Below are 20,732 nucleotides of genomic sequence, written 5' to 3'. Positions count from 1 at the left end.
TGTCATTGAACTGTCGCCACATGAATAATAACGGAAGCGTCGCCATTGTTTGTTCCGCTTGAGTTCATGTCTGACTTGAATGATAAATGAGATTACTTTGTCTTGGTCACATTGGTTTTCATTAAGCAGGGTAAACACGTATTGACAAGATGGCAGATAAAGTTAGCATTTTTTTCCTTCTCTGAATCACAGTCAGCAAACGTCTTGTGTCTTACTAGAAGCTCCTAGAAACCAATCAAGGAGCACCTGGCTGGGGCGAGTGTTTTTAAAATGTGCCTTACAAGTCATACAACACACTAAAAACGATGAGTTCAGAACCACACAACATAGTTATCAGATGAGCTAACAGCAAGCCTACCACTGCATTCTTCTTCTTTGAGTTTTCCAGCAGTCTGGATGACCTGTAACACTATACTGCCTCCAACAGGTCAGTCTCGGTACTATGACATGACAGAAGCAGACAAGAAAATAACTCATTCACTGCCATTGACGGCTATAGATGTAAAAAATGTGAACTATTTCTATTAGTTTAACATTTTTTCCCACTTTTATTAACAAGAGTATGAAAACCTAGATTTTTTTTTATTATTGTAAATTTAGAACAGATATAAAATTTGTGATTAATCATGAGTTAACTAGTGAAGTCATGCGATTAATTATGATTAAAAATGTAATCGCCTGACGCCCATCATTTTTAATAATCTTTTCTTTTTTAAAAAAAAAAAAAGAAAAAGAAAAGATTATTAAAAATTAGGGGCGTAATTTTTTTCGGAATTAATCGCATGACTTCACTAGTTAACTCACAATTAATCACAAATTTTATATCTGTTCTACATGTACAAAAAAAAATAGTTAACAAAAGTGTGAAAAAATGCTAAACTAATAGCAATAGTTCAAATGAATTTTTGACATCTATAGCCGTCAATGTCAGTGAATGAGTTAATTGACAAAAAATTAAAAATGTATTGACAAAGATAAAAGTCATTTTCGCTATAATAAGGTAGTTTTATCAACGTAAAATGTAGTTTCAGTTAATTATCACTTTTTTAATAGCACTCCCATTGTCATTTGGTCTCGTTTACAAAAAAAAAGTTGCTACTACAACCTTTGGAATGACTCTCAGCGGCGCAATCCATTTTTCCTCAAGACACAAATAATCGTCAAACTCATCTCATATCAATCGACATCATTCTTAACAATCCCCTGATGTCAATCCCAAATGGTAACCTTAAGGGTACGGTCCTCAACGGGAGCAATTCAAAAAGGGGATCGATTGCGATTACCGACGGCCTTGGCTCTCAAAGACGCCATTCCACGGTCCGATGCTCCATCGCCTCCATCCTTCGTTCACTAGCTGCATCTGAGGCTTGAGTGACAGGAGAGAAGAGGCCTTGAGAATCTGAACAACAAAATCCAAACACATACACACAGGTCCCAAAATGAGGCCCAAAGTAGCACAACAACTCAAAAAAAATAAAATAAAAAAAAATAACGTAACCCCTGCGTCCTTCCTCATGCTCATTTGTAATCTACCCGGAAGCAGCCGCCGGTCGCCGACGTCCGGAGGGGGCGCCTGCAACGGCGGACCACAAATGCAGCGTGAAAGTCACATCGCCTTGGCAGCCGGCCGGTAAATACAGAGAGAGTACGCAGAGCGTGTTAGTCATGCTCCCTAATTAAGTTCGTGAAGGAAAGCCCGATGAGGAAAGCGTGCCAGGGAAGCGGCGAGCCTTTCTCCCAACGTACAGTGGAAGCGCCAACACGATGTTGGTCGACTTCCAAGAATGTTCCCATAGGAAATCATGTAAAGTGAATTTTCTTGCCGACTCACTCATCATATTGTGATTTACTCGCATGACTAGCGGGCAAAATCATCCTCTGTAGTTTGCTAAAAAATATTCTCAATTGGCTGCTTTTGTGACCAATGCAATAAAAGTATTTGGCGCAATCTGATCAAATTTTGTTAGGATTAATTGAGAGTGTGTGACTGAAAGTATGTTTCAGCTTGTCGCCCGATGTAGCTACTAATAAATAGCCCTTGTAGTCTCCTTTCTTTATTTGCCTGTACTGTACTCCCAAAAACTTTTGTGAAAATGCCAAAAGATGAGTTTAACTACTTAATACCAAATGTACATAAGGCTAGTGCACATATTTGTTCGCCCAAGTGGAATATAACATCAGTTTGTGTTATTTAGGCTAGCATGCTAGCTAGTGCTATTGATGAGCCTCATATAGAGGTGATTTGTTTGTGTTGAATAATTACCACTGAATACGGTTGCTTATGGGTTCATAACCTGTGAATGTTTTCAATATTCCAAATTACAGTGTGTATTCAAAATTTTAAACCTTGCCATCTGCCCTTCTAAATACCTTAAAACAAAAATAAATCATACATAAATAGATTCATAGTAAACAATACAGAATCTTCAGGTATAGCGTTGCTAATTATTTAGCAAGGCGCGTTAGCACACTCTAGTGGATTAAAACGGTAATGGTTTACTATGCAGTAAATCACACAATGTGAAATACAACGACAGTAGTTAAACAATAAACATGACTCTAATACACACCTCGTTCCCTTCTCAACCAGGTGCTAAACAATCGTTCACTGAATTCCTTGTAAACTTCAGTTTTCTGTTTTTTTCTGTGGCGCGCACACGTCCTCTCTGCTTGTGTGCACTTAGAAAATGGCTACTAGTGGCAGTACGTCGGTTACCTACGTCATTTCCTACCGGTTTATGAGACATTTTGGAAGTTTCTACTGTATCCCTTTACCCACTTTCTTTTGCTTTTCTTTCAGTTCAAGGTTATTTGTTTTTGAACAAACGCAACGCTAAACGCACGCAAACTCCTGCCGCATGGCGGGCACATTGTTCCTTTGCAACATACCCGTCACGCCACACGGACGATGACAGGCAGCGGGGGCGTGTAATTGACTGTAATTGTATTCATTAAGACAACAGAGCAGCCAACAAATTGGGTCTTGTCCTCTATCGGGCGTGCGGGTCAAATGCGGGACAACGAGCGCCGGTGATCTGTTAAAGTGTTCTTGTGGATTCAAGTCTGTGCTTCGGCTTGGCCACTCAAACATATTACAATGTTTTTATTTGTCTTACGTAATGTTTTAATTTCCATTCAATTGGAACAGTCGATTTTCAAAAGTACAGAGAAACGTGGTCACGGGATGCGGTGTGACACGCCTGATTGCGTAACACTTTCAAATAGATGCTGTGCTAGTTATCGAGTTTGGCAGCGTGACATGTTTAAAGGTCCATTTAGTACATTTTGGTGGTAACAGCCAGACAGCTCACATCACAACTGGGTGCAACAGTGACACCGTGTGGAAGGACTGAAACTGCATCACGTTGAGGCTAGAAACATAATGACAGAACGTGACAGGTCGGGAAGGAACAAAATGGCATCCTTTGTTATTTTTATTTCATGTCAATTCTGGGCCTCTTTAACGAGCTTTTTTTTTTAAAGCATTTGTAATGGCCCCGACATACAATAAAAGTGAAGCACAGATAAAACCTTCAGAAATGCCGTGTTTTGTGCGGTGTTCAGTGTCATGGCGTGTAATTAATAAGCTATTTGATTAAGGGAGGAAAAGAGGCCGTAAAGGGAGATGACGCCACGATGCGCTTTATGGCATGTTGTAAAAAAAATTACAGCCAGCGCATGAGGACGTACGATACGTCAAAAATCGTGTTCTGAAATATTTGGCTGAATATGAGCAGAAAATAATGACGTCAAAATTCATCCTGGTGCTTTTGTCAGCAGTCACATTCACATACAAAGCTTTACCTTGCAATGCCCTGAGGGACACTTTCTATAGGGGACGCTTTCTCATTAAGATAACACTTAACTTAAAAAGTGCCTCATTTTCTGGTACTATATTTTTGTGGCAAATCCGCTCAGCCAGAAGCAATTTAGTTTCCCGTCAAGTCGTTTTTTGTTGTTGTAGTAAATTGTAGTAAATTTCCACCCACGGGAACATTTTTCTCAAGCGGCTTTAATACCTTCCTTAATTGTCCGCCACCCTAAAAAGTGAACTCATGGATTTTTTTCATGTTCATGAATCAAGTTGGAAGTTGTAGTTTATAAAACAAAAAGTCAACAGCAAATGCCTGTGTTTACACACTTAGGCAAAATTGTTGGTTAGGTTATGACCTCTCTGCTAATAATATCATTGACTTTGCTAAGTGCTAACCCGCTAAAGAGCAGTACTCTATATAGTGGAAATGCCAAAGTAGATTAGACATTACCAGCTACCTTCAAAAACTAACTGCTGATCACTTGATTTTAAAAGTAACTAAGTTAGATTACAAGTTACGTTACTAGTTACTTTCAGCAGACACTAACCCCGCCAAGCATGAAAATGGCAACTGGTTTTGCCAATATTTCATTGAAAGCACATTTTTAACAAGAATAAAGGTTTTTTTATGAAAAAAAATAAAAATGTCTGCTTGTTTTTAAAAAAAAAAAACTTTTTCTAGACTTTACTTAACATAAATACATTTTTTACATGGAAATAACATAAAGGCAGTATATATTTTCGAACATGACATATCATAAGCGGTTTGGAAAAAGGATGGATGTTTATTTAAAATACTGTAATGGTAAAACAGACTTGGTAAATTACAAATCCCCTCATTTTCCATCCCTTATTGCAAGTGTGCACCACATGTTAATCACCAAAAGGGGGCAGTATCATTTCACCGTAAGCCAACGAGGTAAAACGCTGGTGATTGAACACTAAGTGTCACTATAATGCAAGCAGCTTCAAAGTCCACATTGTGTTGTTTAATTGAAGAAAAAAAAAAGCATAAATATATTAAAATGTGTTTTGCTTCATATTTATATAGATGGCATACCGTGTTGTAGATAATTATTTCATAGTCTGCTCGTTGAGTTTATTTTTATTTCACCTAAATTTTAATGGACTCAATGTGATATTACTTGATATAAAAAAATAAATAAAATCATAACCACTGGTCTACTGAATCATTGTCTAAAGGCACTGAAGTTTGAATATAAGGTAAGATTTGCAAATTGGACCCACCATGATGACATCTGCTGAAATCAGAGAATATATGAGTTGATTGAAAAAGTGCCTTATGAGGGGGCTGTGAATGAACGATTGAATGCGTCCGCACTCGTTTGTTTCCCGCCGGGACGACTGAAACAATTGAAGGCAGAATGCTTCTCGAGGGGCAGCGGACAGAACAGCTCCTTCACAACTGCATTAGGTCAATTGTTATTCTGCTCTTTCCAGACAGACAGGCATTATATTCAGAAGGAGGAGGGGGGGGGGGGAGGGGCTATGTCTGAAACCCTGATCATAAATTCATATTGGCAATCGACATGGCTGCTGCAGAGAAGTCATCATCACTGTTTTGATAACGCGCTGCGAAAAATGGATGAGTTTTCCAGGGTCGTTACGCAAAAGAGACAGTGAGGGCAAACAGGAGTGGAAAATCATTCATTACAAACCTAATCAGAATCATTTAGTGTTGCTGTTTGATGTGAGCAGATTATGGAATTAGTCGATATGCTGCCAAAAGCACATGAGGCTACTTGTGGAATACTGATCGGACTCCATTTCAGTACAATCTTCAGGACCTTAACACATTTTTCCCACATGGGGGGGATTTTGTTACATTTCAATGAAATCAAGGTAGAACTTTTTGGATGATAACAATAACATACCTATAGTGAGGCATGGTGGCGGCTGCGTCATGCGTCATGCGTCTGCGCTGATTTTCCTCACCTGCCGTCTGACAAAACCTTCTGTTTCTTCTAGAAAGAGAATCAAACATCAAGAAAAGCCTATTAGAACATGTGAAATATATTTGTTGGTGTCAGGTGTGCGTGTGTTTGTTTTTATCTACTACAGTACTTAGGTCATTTTGAGCCAACTTTCTGGATTGTTTTGTATAAATCACCCCCCCCCCCCCCTAAAAAAAAATGGATGGATCACAAAGTTGGGTCAAATTAACCCAAATAGTGAATTGGTCCATTTTTTGACAGAAAAAAAAAGTTTCATTAAAAAAATGGAACAATTCACTGCTTGGGCTAATTTGATACCCCAACTGCCCCCCAAAATGGGTCAAAAAGTTGGGTTCAATTAACTCAAATAGTGAATTGGTCCCAAAAAATTTTTACACACAAAACAAAAAAACAAAAGAAACAAAAAAAAAACAAAGCAGCATTTTTTGGGGAAAAGGAACAATTCATTGCTTGGGCTAATTTGATAGCCCAACTTCCCCCCAAAATGGGTAAATAAATTGGGTCAAATTAACCCAAATAGTGAATTGGTCCATTTTTTGACGGAAAAAAAAAGTTTCATTAGAAAAATGGAACAATTCACTGCTTGGGCTCATTTTATACCCCAACTTCCCCTCAAAATGGGTCAAAAAGTTGGGTCCAATTAACCCAAATAGTGAATTGGTCCATTTTTTTTCACACAAAAAAACAAAAAAAAAAACAAGGGAACAATTCATTGCTTGGGCTAATTTGATACCCCAACTGCCACCCAAAATGGGTAAATAAATTGGGTCAAATTAACCCATAGAGTGAATTGGTCCTATTTTTTTTTTTACACACTCTTAAAACAGTTGGGTAAAAAATAACCCAACTATGGGTCAAAAATGGACCGATCCTCTACCTGGGTCAATTTGCCCCAACTTTTTTTACGAGTTGTTTTACACTACCAACTTTGAGTCAAAAATGGGTCTTTTAGTGTAAAACAACTCATAAAGAAGTTGGGTCAAATTGACCCATATAGTGGATCGGTCCATTTTTGATCCATAATTGGGTTACTTTTGACCCAACTGTTTTTAGAGTGCACATTGGGTTATTTTTCCACTCAACGGTTTCTCAAGTGTAGAGAATGTTATCAGAGGGTGTGGACACTTTTGCAATTATTTATTTTTAATTCAGTTGAATTGAAAACTACCTTTATATCAGAAACCCTGGCATTTGAGCAGGGGTGTGTAGACATTTAATATCCACAGTAGATATATTAAACGGGAGGGAAAAAAAGGCTTTTTACTTTATTTTTGGTAAATGAACCTAATTTGGGGACCACCTCCTTCACAAAATGGGAAAATACTTTAAAATGTCAGGAGTGTGGCTTTGGGGAAATGAAAGTTTGTTGCCTTTAATTTGAAGTGGGAGGCTAATATTAGCTACGGAGTCTTTTCACCCAATAACAAGAGGGTGGGGGTGGGGGGAGGCCAATATTCGTACGCCGAAGCAATAAGGCTTGCCGGAGCATGGAGGCATATTCCCCACGTAGCGTTTACTGGTCACAATCAGATTGCGAGTCCAATGAAATTGCCTTCACAAGTGATTCTCATTCCTGCCCTGGCAAAACAAATGACTCCACCATTTTATATATAGTAGAAAAAAAATGTGTGCTATTTAAAGACATCACCGATGGTGTGTTTTAACAAGGGTGGCAAAGTCCATTAAAACACCTCGTTGATGTGACTCCTATATTGCGCCCTGATACATTCCCATCCTTTTTTTTTTTTCTCCCAAGGTGTTGGGACCGATCCCTCCCCTGAGAAGGTGAGGAAAAAAAGGCAGACGTGGAGGAGTCGGACTGTCTGGCGCCTTGTAATAATTTTTTCCCTCCCTATAGACTTGCTTCCCAATGAAAGAGGAATAACCCAGATATGCAAATGTACAAGCCTCAATTAATTTAATTCATATAATTATGCAGAGAAAAGATTGGGTTGGAAAAGTCATCTTACCTCGTGTCAACTTGTCCTCCCACTTTCAGGGCCTGAATTCGCTGCCAAGTATCATTTATCTTAAGAGTCTCTTATATACATACACACTAAAAAACGTTGGGTCAAAAATAACCCAGTTTGGGTCAAAAGGGGACCGACCCTGTTCATTTACCCAAATAGTTGGGTCAAATGACACAAAGCAATGCATTAAAAAAAAAGAAAAGAAGATTAAATGAACACTCTAAAAACAGTTGGGTAAAAAAGTAACTCAATTTGGGTCAAAAATGGACCAATCCACTTCTTGGGTCAATTTGAAATTGGGTCACTTTGTATAAAACAACCCCCAAAAAACGGGTGATTTTGTGAAAAATAAAAATAAAAATTGGGTCGAATTGACCCAAATAGTGGTCTGGTCAATTTTTTACCCAAATTGGGTTATTTTCTACCCAAGTGTTCTTAGAGTGAATAATCCAGAAAGTTCAGTTTTTGACCCATTATTGAGTTTTTTTTTGACCCAACGTTTTTTATAGTGCACACTAAAAAACAATTATAACCCAAATTTGGTGAAAGAAGGACTGACCCATCTTTATGGGTTATTTATTTAACCCAACAAGTTGGATCAAAACAACTCAAGTTTTTGGGTTATTTTGCACAAAACTACTGTTACCGTTTTTTTTTTTTTTTTGTGTGTGTGTATTTGTTTATACAAAACGACACAATTTTGGGGGTTGTTTTGTCGGTTATTCTTTCTTTGAGTTTTCAATAACCCAAAATGTTGGGTCACTCCGTTTTAGACCCAATTTGGGTTATTTTTGACCCAACTACTTTTTAGAGTGTAACGCATTGGGCTGAGGATTTGATTTAGCACATTGGGTCAAGATTTCGATCCAACAAGTTGTAAAAAACTACCAATAGCGATAAGTGAAAGCAACCAAGAAATGGGTTACCAGGTTAGCAGTTCAGGTGTGGTTAAAAACAATGTTTTCTGTTTTCGAATGCTAAATAAATTTTATTTAGTACACAAAACTGTCCAAAATTGTGAGCAGCTCCAGTTCGGCCATTTCTTTGTGTGTGCTATTTATTCATAAGGCTCTTGTAATCTGTACATGACAATTGATAAATCTGAAAAGTACACGTGAACACTGTCGTCCAGCAATGATGGAATTTTCTAAAGTGGGACAAAATTGGTTCTGTGACTCTGGTTGACTTCAAAGTTGTCCCATGAGGTACCTTTCACACAAATTACGATGTCGCATGATTAACTCCAATTGCAACACGAGCCACTCTAATTACTATACGGTTCATTCCAATTATGTTTTGATTCACTTTTATTAGGAAACCGATCCTTCCCACTGCGATCCACCGGAGAGGATGGAGGAGGGAGGACTTGGTCACATGACTTGACTTAGACTCATTCATTGCTATACAATTCATCTGAATTATTAGGTAAAACGATTCACTCCAATTACCTGAATTAAGGTGCAATTACGATACGGGTCACAGTAAATACGATACGGTTCGCTATCATTACAATGCGATATGATTCACTCCAATTACAAGGTAATATGATTAAATCAGGAAAAGAGTCACTCAAATTACTAAACTGTTCATTCCAATTTAGATTGGATACGATTCACTCGAGTACGTTAAGATTCACTCTGATAATGTGTCAATCAGATTATGATGTAAATACATTGCAAATCTTTAAAAAAATATATATATAATTTTTTTGTACATGTTTTAACATCCCATATTGCATAGTAGTGCTCTGTCCATCTCTTTTGTGCATTGCGGTTGCTTTTAAAGTGATTAAGAAATGAAGTTGGATTGGACTGGGCTGGATACGAATAAATCGCATAACAGCGTACACGGGTGTAATATTATTTTGGGGGTTTCGGAGCTCAACAGGCGCACGAATGCAACATGTGAGTTTGTGCTGGAAGCAAACAAAATGAAAACAAGCGAGGCAAGATGATGCAAATGAGCTTGCCACCACAATTAGGATACATGTAAATGTGCCAATTTAATTAATCCAAGCGCACTAATTATCTGCTAATCCCCAACTCCTGTTCCTCCGTATTTAAAACAAAACTCTCTTTTGGTCCACATATGGGCACAGCACAAACCGCCAAAAAAAAAAAAAAAAAGTGAAATGTCTCAAGATTAATTACGACTTTGAACTGAAGACGACTCTAATTAGCGGCGTCACTCAAAGCAGCACAAACGCAGACAGGCATTCTTCAAGGAAACACAAAAACCAACAAGGAGCAAGTTATCAAAAAAGATGACTTGCATTCTTAATTACTGAATAATTAAGTGGGATATTTTTTTTCTGCGGCGGCCCGTAAATTATTTATGACTTTGCGCAGCATTTAGAAGCGGCCGGTGCAACTCTGTCAGGTAGTTTTAAGACGGCAATAAATCACTTTACTCGTGCTGAGATGAGCAAAAAAGGAAAAGTCCACATTTTTTTTATTTCTTTTTTTATGGGTCAGATTACGACCCCAATGCACTTTAGGAATCATACCCGCGAGAAACTCCGCTTCAGGACGGCGGCATACAGCCATTTTGTTATTGTGGGTTGACGGGAAATGTTCCATTGTGACGCGACGAGCAATGAAAAAAAACAAAAAACTAAAGTTGCTTTGCCTGAGAAAAGTCTGTTTAGCTTAATGCTAACAAACAATGCAAAACGCCATAGATGGGCTAAAACAAACAGATTAAGAAGAATTCCTGGGGCTCCTTGACATAAAAGTGAACATTTTAAGTGTACGACCCCCCCACGTAAGATACGGATCTTACAAAATTAATGAAAATTGCCCCGCTCCCTCACTAAAAGTATAATTTTTTTTGATTTTTGGGCTGCACCAGGCGTCCTGATGTGTGTTAGGAAGTTGCACTCAGTTGGGTCAAAAGTAACCCAATTATGGATCAAAAATGGACCAATCCACTTTAAGGGTCAATTTGACCCAACATTCTGGGTGGTTTTATACAAAATGACCCAATTTTTTTGACCCAATATTTATGAGTTGTTTTACACTAAAAGACTCAAATTTGGGTCAAATTGACCCAAGTAGAGGATCGCTCCAATTTTGACCCATAGTTGGGTTATTTTTGACCCAATTGTTTTAGAGGGTGGTGCTTCCTGGTGTAAAAATGATTTTTGATTAACTTAGATTTTTTTTTTTGTCAGCTTATAGGGATGAGCCACATGTGGGCTGCAGCCACACTGTGTGATCCCTGATTAACACTTTTTTTTTTTAATGGAAGAAAAAAGAAGAAAAAAAATTGTTAATTAATTTTTTTTATTTTGGGGGGAATTATGAATATGTTTTCTCTCATACAATGGACCCCCGCATATTCGCTGTTTGGCACCTATTCGCTATTTTTTTCTCCATTTTAATTTTTTTTTTTTTTATTTAAAATAAAAAATAGAGAAGCCAAGCCAAAGCATTTTTCATAAGAAATGCATATTGGAAGTTTATCTGCAATTTTTTTTGTAAAACATTTTTTTACTTAATTTGACCCAAATTTGGGTCATCATGTATAAAACAACCCGGAAAGTGAGTCAAATTGAACCATAAAGTAGATCGGTCCATTTTTCATCCATAGTTGGGTTATTTTTGACCCAACTGTTTTAGAGGGTGGTGCTTCCTGGTGTAAAAATGATTTTTGATTAACTTTGATTTTTTTTTTGTTAGCTTATAGGGATGAGCCACATGTGGGCTGCACCCACACTGTGTGATTCCTGATTAACACTTTTTTTTTTTTAATGGAAGAAAAAAGAAGAAAAAAAATTGTTAATTAATTTTTTTTATTTTGGGGGGAATTATGAATATGTTTTCTCTCGTACAATGGACCCCCGCATATTCGCTGTTTGTCACCTATTCGCTATTTTTTTCCCCATTTAAAAATTTTTTTTTTTAATTTAAAATAAAAAATAGAGAAGCCAAGCCAAAGCATTTTTCATAAGAAATGCATATTGGAAGTTTATCTGCAATTTTTTTTGTAAAACATTTTTTTACTTAATTTGACCCAAATTTGGGTCATCATGTATAAAACAACCCGAAAAGTGAGTCAAATTGAACCATAAAGTAGATCGGTCCATTTTTCATCCATAATTGGGTTACTTTTGACCCAATTGATTTAGAGTGTACATATACATTGGCACATTAAGAAACGCGGATTAAACAATCACTTGTGGACATTTTGAGTGGACCTGCCTTTTAATAAGATGGAGGCTAAAAGTAAACTCCCGACAAACAGCGCTTTGCACTTCAAGTGCATTTTTTGCGGTGCTCGAAATCAATAAAGCTCCCCCTCCCAGGTGTATGGATGCACTTCAAGTTGTGTACTGCTGCAGCTGAGGTGTGCGTTACAAGGTAGATAGCGTATTGGCTTTTTGGCGCTAACATCACTTAAGGCCAGCAGACGTCTCGGCCGGCTTCCAGCTCGCTCCCTTTTCTGTGGTCATTCATCAAGCATCCAAGTGGATTTCCGCGCGTCCTCACTCGACCTTTAATTGGCCGCTACTTCCTCAACCGCAACATGTGTCGTATTGTATCCGCGGGGAAGTACGAATCATCTGGAGACATATTATTCGCCACCCCCCCCCCTTCCTTGGGTTATTTTCTCTTTTTTGTTGCCACCTGCTGGGTTTCTCGGAGCCTGTGTTAGACGAGGTCATGTCGGCTCGTGAGCCTTCCCAGGGAAGACAACAGCATTAACATTTTCTCAGTGCGACTGTGGAAGAATTAAGCAGCTTGTGACACGTGTGCGCTGCATCACAAATGTACCGCCAGCAAATAGTGGCCTGAAATGTCCTGAGAAACGCATTTTTTGGAATATGAAAAATGTTTGCCAGTGTTAATAATTTAGGATATGGTTCTCACAGTGTGGCATGGACTCGCTGCCTGGTGCAGTTAAGTTGTATTTAACGTTTTAGCACAATAGATTTTTTTTTTTTTTACCTAAATTGTCTATGAATGTTTAATTCACATCAACAGTAATACAGTGCAATAAAGTGTTCCGGATTATGGAAACGTATTGCATTCACTTAAAAATAAAAAAGGGCTTTTTGTTTCTGTTTTTTTTAGAGTTTTTTTCCCATTTTATGAAATATTTTTGCTGTTTTTTTTCTGTCAATAAAAAAATTAATATATTCAAAAATATTTAATAATAAAAAATAAATCAAAAATATATCAAAAATAGGGAAAACTGAGGAAATATTTTTTTCAAAACCAGGGGGAAAAAAATTCAACGAAAAAATTATTTTTAAATATAGATCAGTTTCCATTTTCTGGATTTTTTTTTTGTCAAAGAAATATTCTGAAAAACAGGACAAAAATATTCTCAAAAACAGGAAAAAAAACATTACAAAAAAAGGGGGAAAAAAATCAAAAAAAACTTTTAAAAAATCAGAAAAACAGAAGAAAAAAAATTCTGTAAAAAAGAAAAAAAAATACTCTGAAAAAAAAGGGACAAAAATATTCTAAAAAAAACTTTTAGAAAAACAGAAAAACAGAAGGAGAAAAATTCTGTAAAACAGAAAAAAAATACTCTGGAAAAAAAGAAACACAAATATTCTAAAAAACAAAGCTTCCCAACAAATTACTCACCGTAAAAAAAAGAAAAAGAAAAATGGAGAAAAATGCAATATTTTAAAGTACACAACAAGGATTCTCAATATGGTGGCGGTTAGGAGCTCCACTAGCAACAAAAGCTTCAATCAGTTCTTTTTTGTTGTTGTCTGTGCCTTGAAAATAACTAATAAGACAGCTCTTAAAAAAAAATAGACAAAAGACTTTTTTTGTTTTTTCTTCAATAGGATGCAACGTCTGAGTCTGGTTGTTGAAAGAGCTGCGTGATTGCAGCTTTAAAGCTCACTATGAAAGGGGGGGGGGGGGGGGTACCTATCAGACAGTACAAACTTTTTCAAAAAGCGCCACGACGGGGTCACACGAGCCCATTCTTGAATTCGATGTGCCGCAACTCTGTAAATAATCCCGGCGAGAGGACAAAGTGAGGCCCGAAAATAGAAAGGCGCACCCCCCCATTGTGCCGCGTCTGGCAGCAATTTCAAGTCATGATGATTCATCGCCGACCGAAGGCCTGCGAGTCCTCTGATTGCGGCAAATTACACATTGAGGAGCTTCTGTGGCGCGCCATTTTCGTGCGGGCGGGTGGGGTGCGCAAACCTCTGGGTCAAATAAATACGGGGGGTATACCTCCAAGTTTGACCGCTGCATTTTTAACGGGGCGTGAGTGATATGTGACGCTGCCTGTTTTGCTATCGATCGGGTAGTCAACGGGGTCGTATAAAAAGAAAGTCAGGACATTTTTTTAAATTGACTGCACTGCTCTGTTATTGGTTAAATATATGTCACATGACTTGAACTAAATACGCTTTCCACTTTTTCTTGAAAAAAATGAAAAAGGAAATGACCAACTAACCTGACTTGAAAGAAATATTCACCTCCATTGCATACATGCATGAGAGAGAAAGTTCAGCTAAAATATATCCATCGATATCAACACTGGTATCGATATTATTGATTATTATTTTTATTTTTTTTTCGATTAGCGCACCACTTCTACGCACTGTGAGCATAAATTTACCTTTAGTAAGGGATTTTTTTTAATAGGTTTTAGGTGAACTAATGAATACACACACGCACGCACATACAAAAAAAATAAAATAATAATAATAATACAAAAAATAAAAAATAAAGGAGAGCAATGATGATGACATGTCAAATCGGTAAAATTACCGAATGAACAATACTGAGCTCTCCAAAAAAAATAAAAAATAAATAAATAAATGTACCTTTAGTGTAGATAACCTTCGCCCTAAGATTTGAAATCAGGTTATTATGCTGGCCAGGCAGCATTAAAGAAAGATGGCGCTGGTGCGGGTTATTACCCGGGAGCGCTTGATGGAGCGACTCTCCTCCAGCCAAACTTTCTCGCCGTTTGTCCTTGAGCGCTTCATTAATTCTCGCACTTTTCAGGACGGAACCTCCAGGCTATTCACCTCCGAGATGAGGCGAGGGATCACTGGAGGGGCGCCGTTTGAAATTACCGCAATTCCCCACTTAAAGGAAACGCTCCCACCAGTTCATTAAGGTTTTCTATTAAAATTCATCAAAAGTACAATTAATTGCCATTGAAGAATAATTAAATTATAAAGATAGAATTTGATTTTTTTTTCTTGCTGTTTAACGTGCTAACTAGTTATTTCAATTATTCCAATTCTTGATTGTCATTATTATTTAATGGATTTAGTCTGGCTGACGTGCCAGAAGTAGATTATCATATTAAACCCATTGGGATGTTGAGGGGGCGCGTGCCTTTCAACGAGTATCTCGTATTTTTATTTTAGGTGGTGCGCAGGTAAAGGGGTTATGCCAAATACATCAAGGGCGTTCCCTAAAAATGGGGTACGCCAGATTTAAAATTGAGGTAAAGAATTCATTTCAATTCATTAGTTTAACACAAAACAAAAATGAACCATTAGCATACTAGCATATTAGCATTTTGGACATCAATGATCAATCGTGAAAAATATTAAAAGGTATCTTTTCAGACTTATATGGGACATTTGACAAAACTATAATTGACTCAAATTCAGTCAGCTAGCTTGATGCTACCGCTAAACAGCATCTATTTTGTGGCGCTATAACCCTTTAGGCAACTGATTGAACACAAAACGACAGACATATTATTTATCCTCTGTGAAGAGCGACTAAAATTACTGCCGTACTGATGATTTTGGAGGAGTGGCGACATCTTAATGAACAGTTATTTAATGATGTCATTACTGTTTGTTTTTTGTACAATATTATGGGGTACTATTTGTGAATCGTAGAATTTTTATTTTTTTTTTTTAAAGAAAGACGAATATGACAAAATGAGGACAATATTTGACACGTTGGTCCACTGCAAACGTCATTTTGTATATTTTAACACTCTTGGTCCATTTTTATTTATTTAAATATCCTTTTTTCAACGGCGGTGCCTTTGGGGAATATCAATCACTGTGGTGTTGGTTTATTCATTGGAGCCTTCATCTCTTCTCGTTCAAACAACTCAAAACGGGTCTGGTCGTCGCCGTGACGACGGAGCTCACACCTGAGGTTACTGTCACAGCGAGTCAACGCATACGTAGATTTGCTTCCTCGCGTTTCGTGAACGCGCCTTCCCGAGGATTAAACGTTTATTCCGCTTGCCCGCTGGTTCTCGCGCCGTTTGTCGGAAATGTGCTGAGCTCGGCGCGTTTCCCGGCTGAACCCGCGCCGCCTCGTTAAGGGCGGCAATTAGACGATGGGGGATGCGTGACAACACACAGCATCGGACTGATGCGTGTGTGTAACTTTGTAGACGAACTCTAGATAACTGTGTGAAATTCACCTCAACCTTAAAACTGCTGGGTCAAAAATTGGACCAACCCACTAACTTGGGTCAATTTGACCCAACGTTGGGTAAGTCGGATCAAACTGACACAAGTTAGCAACTGTATTTGATTTTTTTTTACCCAACATCCAAAGGGACCCAACATTTTGGGTTAGTCATTGAACCCCAGAAATTGTGTCAAAAATGAATAACCTACAAAACAACAACAACAAAAGTTTTTTTTGTGTGTGTGTGTGTGTAAAAAAATAAAATAAAAAATAAAATAAAATAAAAAATAAAATAAAATAAAAAATAAAATAAAATAATAAAATAAAAAATAAAAAATAAAAATAAAAAATTAAATTTAAAAATTTAAAAAATAAATAAATAAATAAAATAAAATAAAAATAAAATAGTTTTTGTTGTTTACATAATTACAGAGTTGTTTTGTTAAAAATATGGTTGATTCATTCGACCCAACTTTTTGGGTGCAACTCTTAAGTATTTTTGACCCAACTCATTTTAGTGATGTACACTCTATAAAAGAGTTGGGTCAAAAATATGGGTCAAAACAGGATGACCATCCTTTTGGGTTATTCATTTAACCCAAAAGAGTTGTTGGGGTTAACATCTACTAAACAGACGCTAAATCGAAAAAAAGGGGATAAATCAAGGAAAAGTCAAAACATCGTTTTTTGTTTTATACCCGAGTCTTTTAAAAGATGAAGTCACTAAATCATGAAGCTGCGTCTATCCGAGCACAACCCACACGACTATGAATGAACCGTGGAAAAAGAAAATAAGACACTTGCTGTTGCTCCAATTTAAGACAAACAGCGTTTGGATTCCCATTTTTCTTTCTCCGGCCATTGCACCCCGGGACCCACGGGGGCCAAGTTGTCGGGCTGTTGCGGTAAATCGTAGGTAGGAGTATGTGATTCCTGGGCTATTTACGACCCAGACGTTGAGAGAGAGCGGGACAAGGTCGCGGTTATAAATTACAGCCACGAAATCGATGAAATGACCACGACGCCTCGGGCCGGACGGCAGCAGGCGCGCGGCGCTCGTATTTCACTTTTTTCTTAAGTAACGCGCCAGGCGAGTCCAAACTCATTCAGGTTTTGATGTTGAGAGAGAGGCGCTTCACGCCAAAAAAACGACACGCCGTTTTTTTCAGGTTTTTGTTGTTGCCTCGGACGCTGAATAAATGATTAGCAATCTCAATACCTGACAGTCAAACGGGTTGCGTAACTCTTGCAGAGTCATAGCAAGTCACATAATATCTTGGCTCATGTAGTCCAACCCAACTTGTTTATATTTGTGAGAAAACAAACCTCATTTTGAGCAGCATAGTGCGGTAGTGGTTTGCTTGTCTCACAGTTGTGAGGTCTTGGGTTCAAATCTCTCCTGCATTGCAAAAACATGCACTGAAGACTAAATGATTATTTGTGGCGAGCAGACCAAGGAACATACCGCGCTTCTCATCAGCTGGACCGGGGTCAGGATAAACACGATAGAAAATGGATGGAAACAAATATGACCGCAACAATAGAGGACTTTAAAAGGAGCCCTGTGGTACACCCTTTGTCAAAGCAGTGCAGTTCTATACCATCAAGCTGTAACTTAACCAGCCTTTTAGATGAGTCATCAAATCCCAAAAGATCTCTCGTGCAAGTTTGCCTTTAACGGCCCCCTAAAATGGCTGCTTCTAACCAAAATGGCAGACTTCCTGATCGGTTTCAGATGTGGTCCTTGACAACAACAACAAAAATTCATCCTGATTGGATCGACTAGTAAACAAAACGTGTTGATGGGCGAATTTGGTGTTGGGGGTGAAATCTTCAAACCTAATGAAAATGCTCATCCGACTTTCTCTGTGGATTTTCACCTACGGCAGGTAAATCTGGGAAAAATGTCCCCCAAGATAAATGGGGTCCCCACTAGAGAGAGAGAGAGAGAGAGAGAGAGAGAGAGAGAGAAAGAGAACCAGAGATAGATAGATAGATATTGAAGATAGCTAGCTCGCTAGCGACGATAGCCAGCCGGATGGATGGATGGATAGATAGATAGATAGCATGCTAGCAACGATAGCCAGCCAGCCAGATGGATGGATGGATAGATGGATAGATAGAGAGCTATTGAAGATAGCTAGCGAGCTAGCGATGATAGCTAGCGACGATAGCCAGCGAGCCGGATGGATGGATGGATAAATTCTGGATGGATGGATAGATAGATAGATAGCATGCTAGCGACGATAGCCAGCCAGATGGATGGATGGATGGATAGATGGATAGATAGAGAGCTATTGAAGATAGCTAGCGAGCTAGCGACGATAGCTAGCGAGCTAGCGACGATAGCTAGCGACGATAGCCAGCGAGCCGGATGGATGGATGGATAAATTCTGGATGGATGGATAGATAGATAGACGGATAAAGAGCTATTGAAGATAGCTAGCGAGCAAGCGATGATAGCTAGCGAGCTAGCGACGATAGCCAGCGAGCCGGATGGATGGATGGATAAATTCTGGATGGATGGATAGATAGATAGACGGATAAAGAGCTATTGAAGATAGCAAGCGAGCTAGCGATGATCGCTAGCGTCGCTAGCGACGATAGCTAGCGAGCTAGCGACGATAGCCAGCCAGCCAGATGGATAAATGATTGATGGATGGATGGATAGCTAGTGTAAAAAAAAGAAATTGCTATAAACCCCAGACAATAGCCAAGTAGCCTTTGTCCACATAATTCTTTTTTTTATCATGTATCGAGGCCGCAGTAGGTGAATGACGATATGGCGGCGTAACACCATAACCCAAAATTGCTTGTAATATATCACAATACACATTTATTTGCTCGTTGCCTCATATTTTTTCAAAGCCCTTCGAAGGACTGCCGGTGTCAAATTGATCAATGCAACACATCTGCGTATAAAATGCCGCGTTGAAAATGAAACAATGTCATTGTTTTATGGCCCTGGTGAAATTATAGTGAAAGATTTACCTGAAGGATTTGTTTCTGCCGCTTGCGTCATGTTGAATGAAAACGCGCACAATGTGGGAAACCACCAGCATGGAAGGAGAGGGAGAAAGTGCGTAAACCGGTGGGACTGATGTGAAGAGAGCGGCGAGCGCTTCTCCAATCCTTCCCCGGGGGCGCGACTGTTTGGACAGGTGCTTGAAACAAATCTCTCGGTTTAGAGAGGGAAGCCTTTATTAGCATACGCGGCCATTAGCTAAGCCAAGATTGCTTAAGTGAAGGAGCGTTTGCGCGGAAGGGGGTTTAACCTTACGCTCGGTGTTAGCTTCCATGTTAATGAGGCGGCATTAAGTCGCTTTATTTACCAACTTTTCCAACCACTGTATTTAGTGTGTTTTGAGCAATTATTGCAAATTATTTTGAGGATCCACAGGACACAGTTTGAGAACCACTGCAAAAAAAAAAAAGTGGTGCCAACTCTACAACTCAAAAAAGCAACGAGCAACTCTTGGCAATTTGGTTGTTATATTAAGCAACTTTTTTTCACTGTGCCAGCCAATGTTTTCAAATACACTCTAAAAACAGTTGGGTCAAAAATAACCCAACTATGGGTCAAAAATGGACCGATCCTCTACTTGGGTTAAATTGACCCATAAAGCGGATCGGTCCATGTTTGATCCATAATTGGGTTACTTTTGACCCAACTGTTTATAGAGTTTAAGATATGCAAATTACACTCTAAAAACAGTTGGGTCAAAAATAACCCAACTATGGGTACAAAATGGACCAATCCTCTACTTGGGTCAAATTGACCCATAAAGTGGATCGGTCCATGTTTGATCCATAATTGGGTTATTTTTGACCCAACTGTTTTTAGAGTGCAATTTGCATATCTTAAACTCTATAAACAGTTGGGTCAAAAGTAACCCAACTATGGGTCAAAAATGGACCGATCCTCTACTTGGGTCAATTTGACCCAACTTTGAGTCAAGAAATGGGTCTTTTAGTGTAAAACAACTCATAAATATTGGACAGATCTTTTACTCGGGTCAAAAATTGGGTCATTTAGTATAAAGCAAACCAGGAAGATGGGTCAAATTGACCCATAAAGTGGATTGGGAAAAAAACAGTTTAAGAGTTAAAGCTACTAAGAAGAAACGGGTTAGTATGTGGTTAAAAATGACACATACCAACTTTCCCATGTCATCCATCCAGCCCCCCCCCCAAAAAAAATAGAGATAAAATTTAGATCAGCAATATAGTGGTTCTATCTTCATTCCAATCTGCTGGGTCAAAAAATAATGAGCCCAATGTTTGTGGATCTCACTCTGCTTCATCTATTCTTCCTTCCTGTCTTTAGTCTTTCCTCTGGTCTCTTGGGGTCTCCCTAATCTGTTGGAATTTAGATGTTTCTGGGGTCGGTGAAGGATTCTGGTTTTGTAACACTGTGGGTGGTCGGTGGTGTCTGGTTGGTGCTGGATTTCGCTTTGTTTAATCTTCCTTTCTCCTTTGATCCTTCCTCTGGTCTCCTGACAACTTCACGACTCTGGCGGGACTCTGAAGTAATCCGGTTAAGGTGGAGGGTGTGGGATTTTTAACAGTTTCCAGGTGAGGTAAAGACCACAAA

The 20,732-nt window shown here is 38.5% G+C and overlaps 1 protein-coding gene across 8 annotated transcripts in view; it reads right to left on the bottom strand.

Annotated features, from left to right (window-relative positions):
* LOC144040760 (uncharacterized) overlaps nucleotides 1–20,732 on the bottom strand; it is a 68,965-nt gene that overhangs the window by 3,387 nt on the left and 44,846 nt on the right. For 2 of the 8 annotated variants that reach the window (XR_013289834.1, XR_013289835.1), the window contains exons 4-7: nucleotides 5,710–5,799; nucleotides 1,534–1,573; nucleotides 1,284–1,366; nucleotides 359–440 (exon numbers count right to left, since the gene is read on the bottom strand). Coding sequence is in view for 1 of the 8 variants with exons in the window: in XM_077555204.1 (XP_077411330.1) it covers nucleotides 1,284–1,366; nucleotides 1,534–1,573; nucleotides 5,710–5,799 (213 nt within the window). In the remaining 7 variants the exon portion in view is untranslated. Of the gene's footprint in view, nucleotides 1–358; nucleotides 441–1,283; nucleotides 1,574–2,570; nucleotides 2,704–5,709; nucleotides 5,800–20,732 lie in introns of those variants that run through there. The other 6 variants (XR_013289837.1, XR_013289839.1, XR_013289838.1 and 3 more) reach the window with 6 other exon arrangements.

Source organism: Vanacampus margaritifer, chromosome 20 (genome assembly GCF_051991255.1).
Source record: "Vanacampus margaritifer isolate UIUO_Vmar chromosome 20, RoL_Vmar_1.0, whole genome shotgun sequence".
NCBI classification, from domain to species: domain Eukaryota; kingdom Metazoa; phylum Chordata; class Actinopteri; order Syngnathiformes; family Syngnathidae; genus Vanacampus; species Vanacampus margaritifer.
Note: the sequence above shows the minus strand (reverse complement) of the source record. Positions and strands in the feature narration are given on the sequence as shown.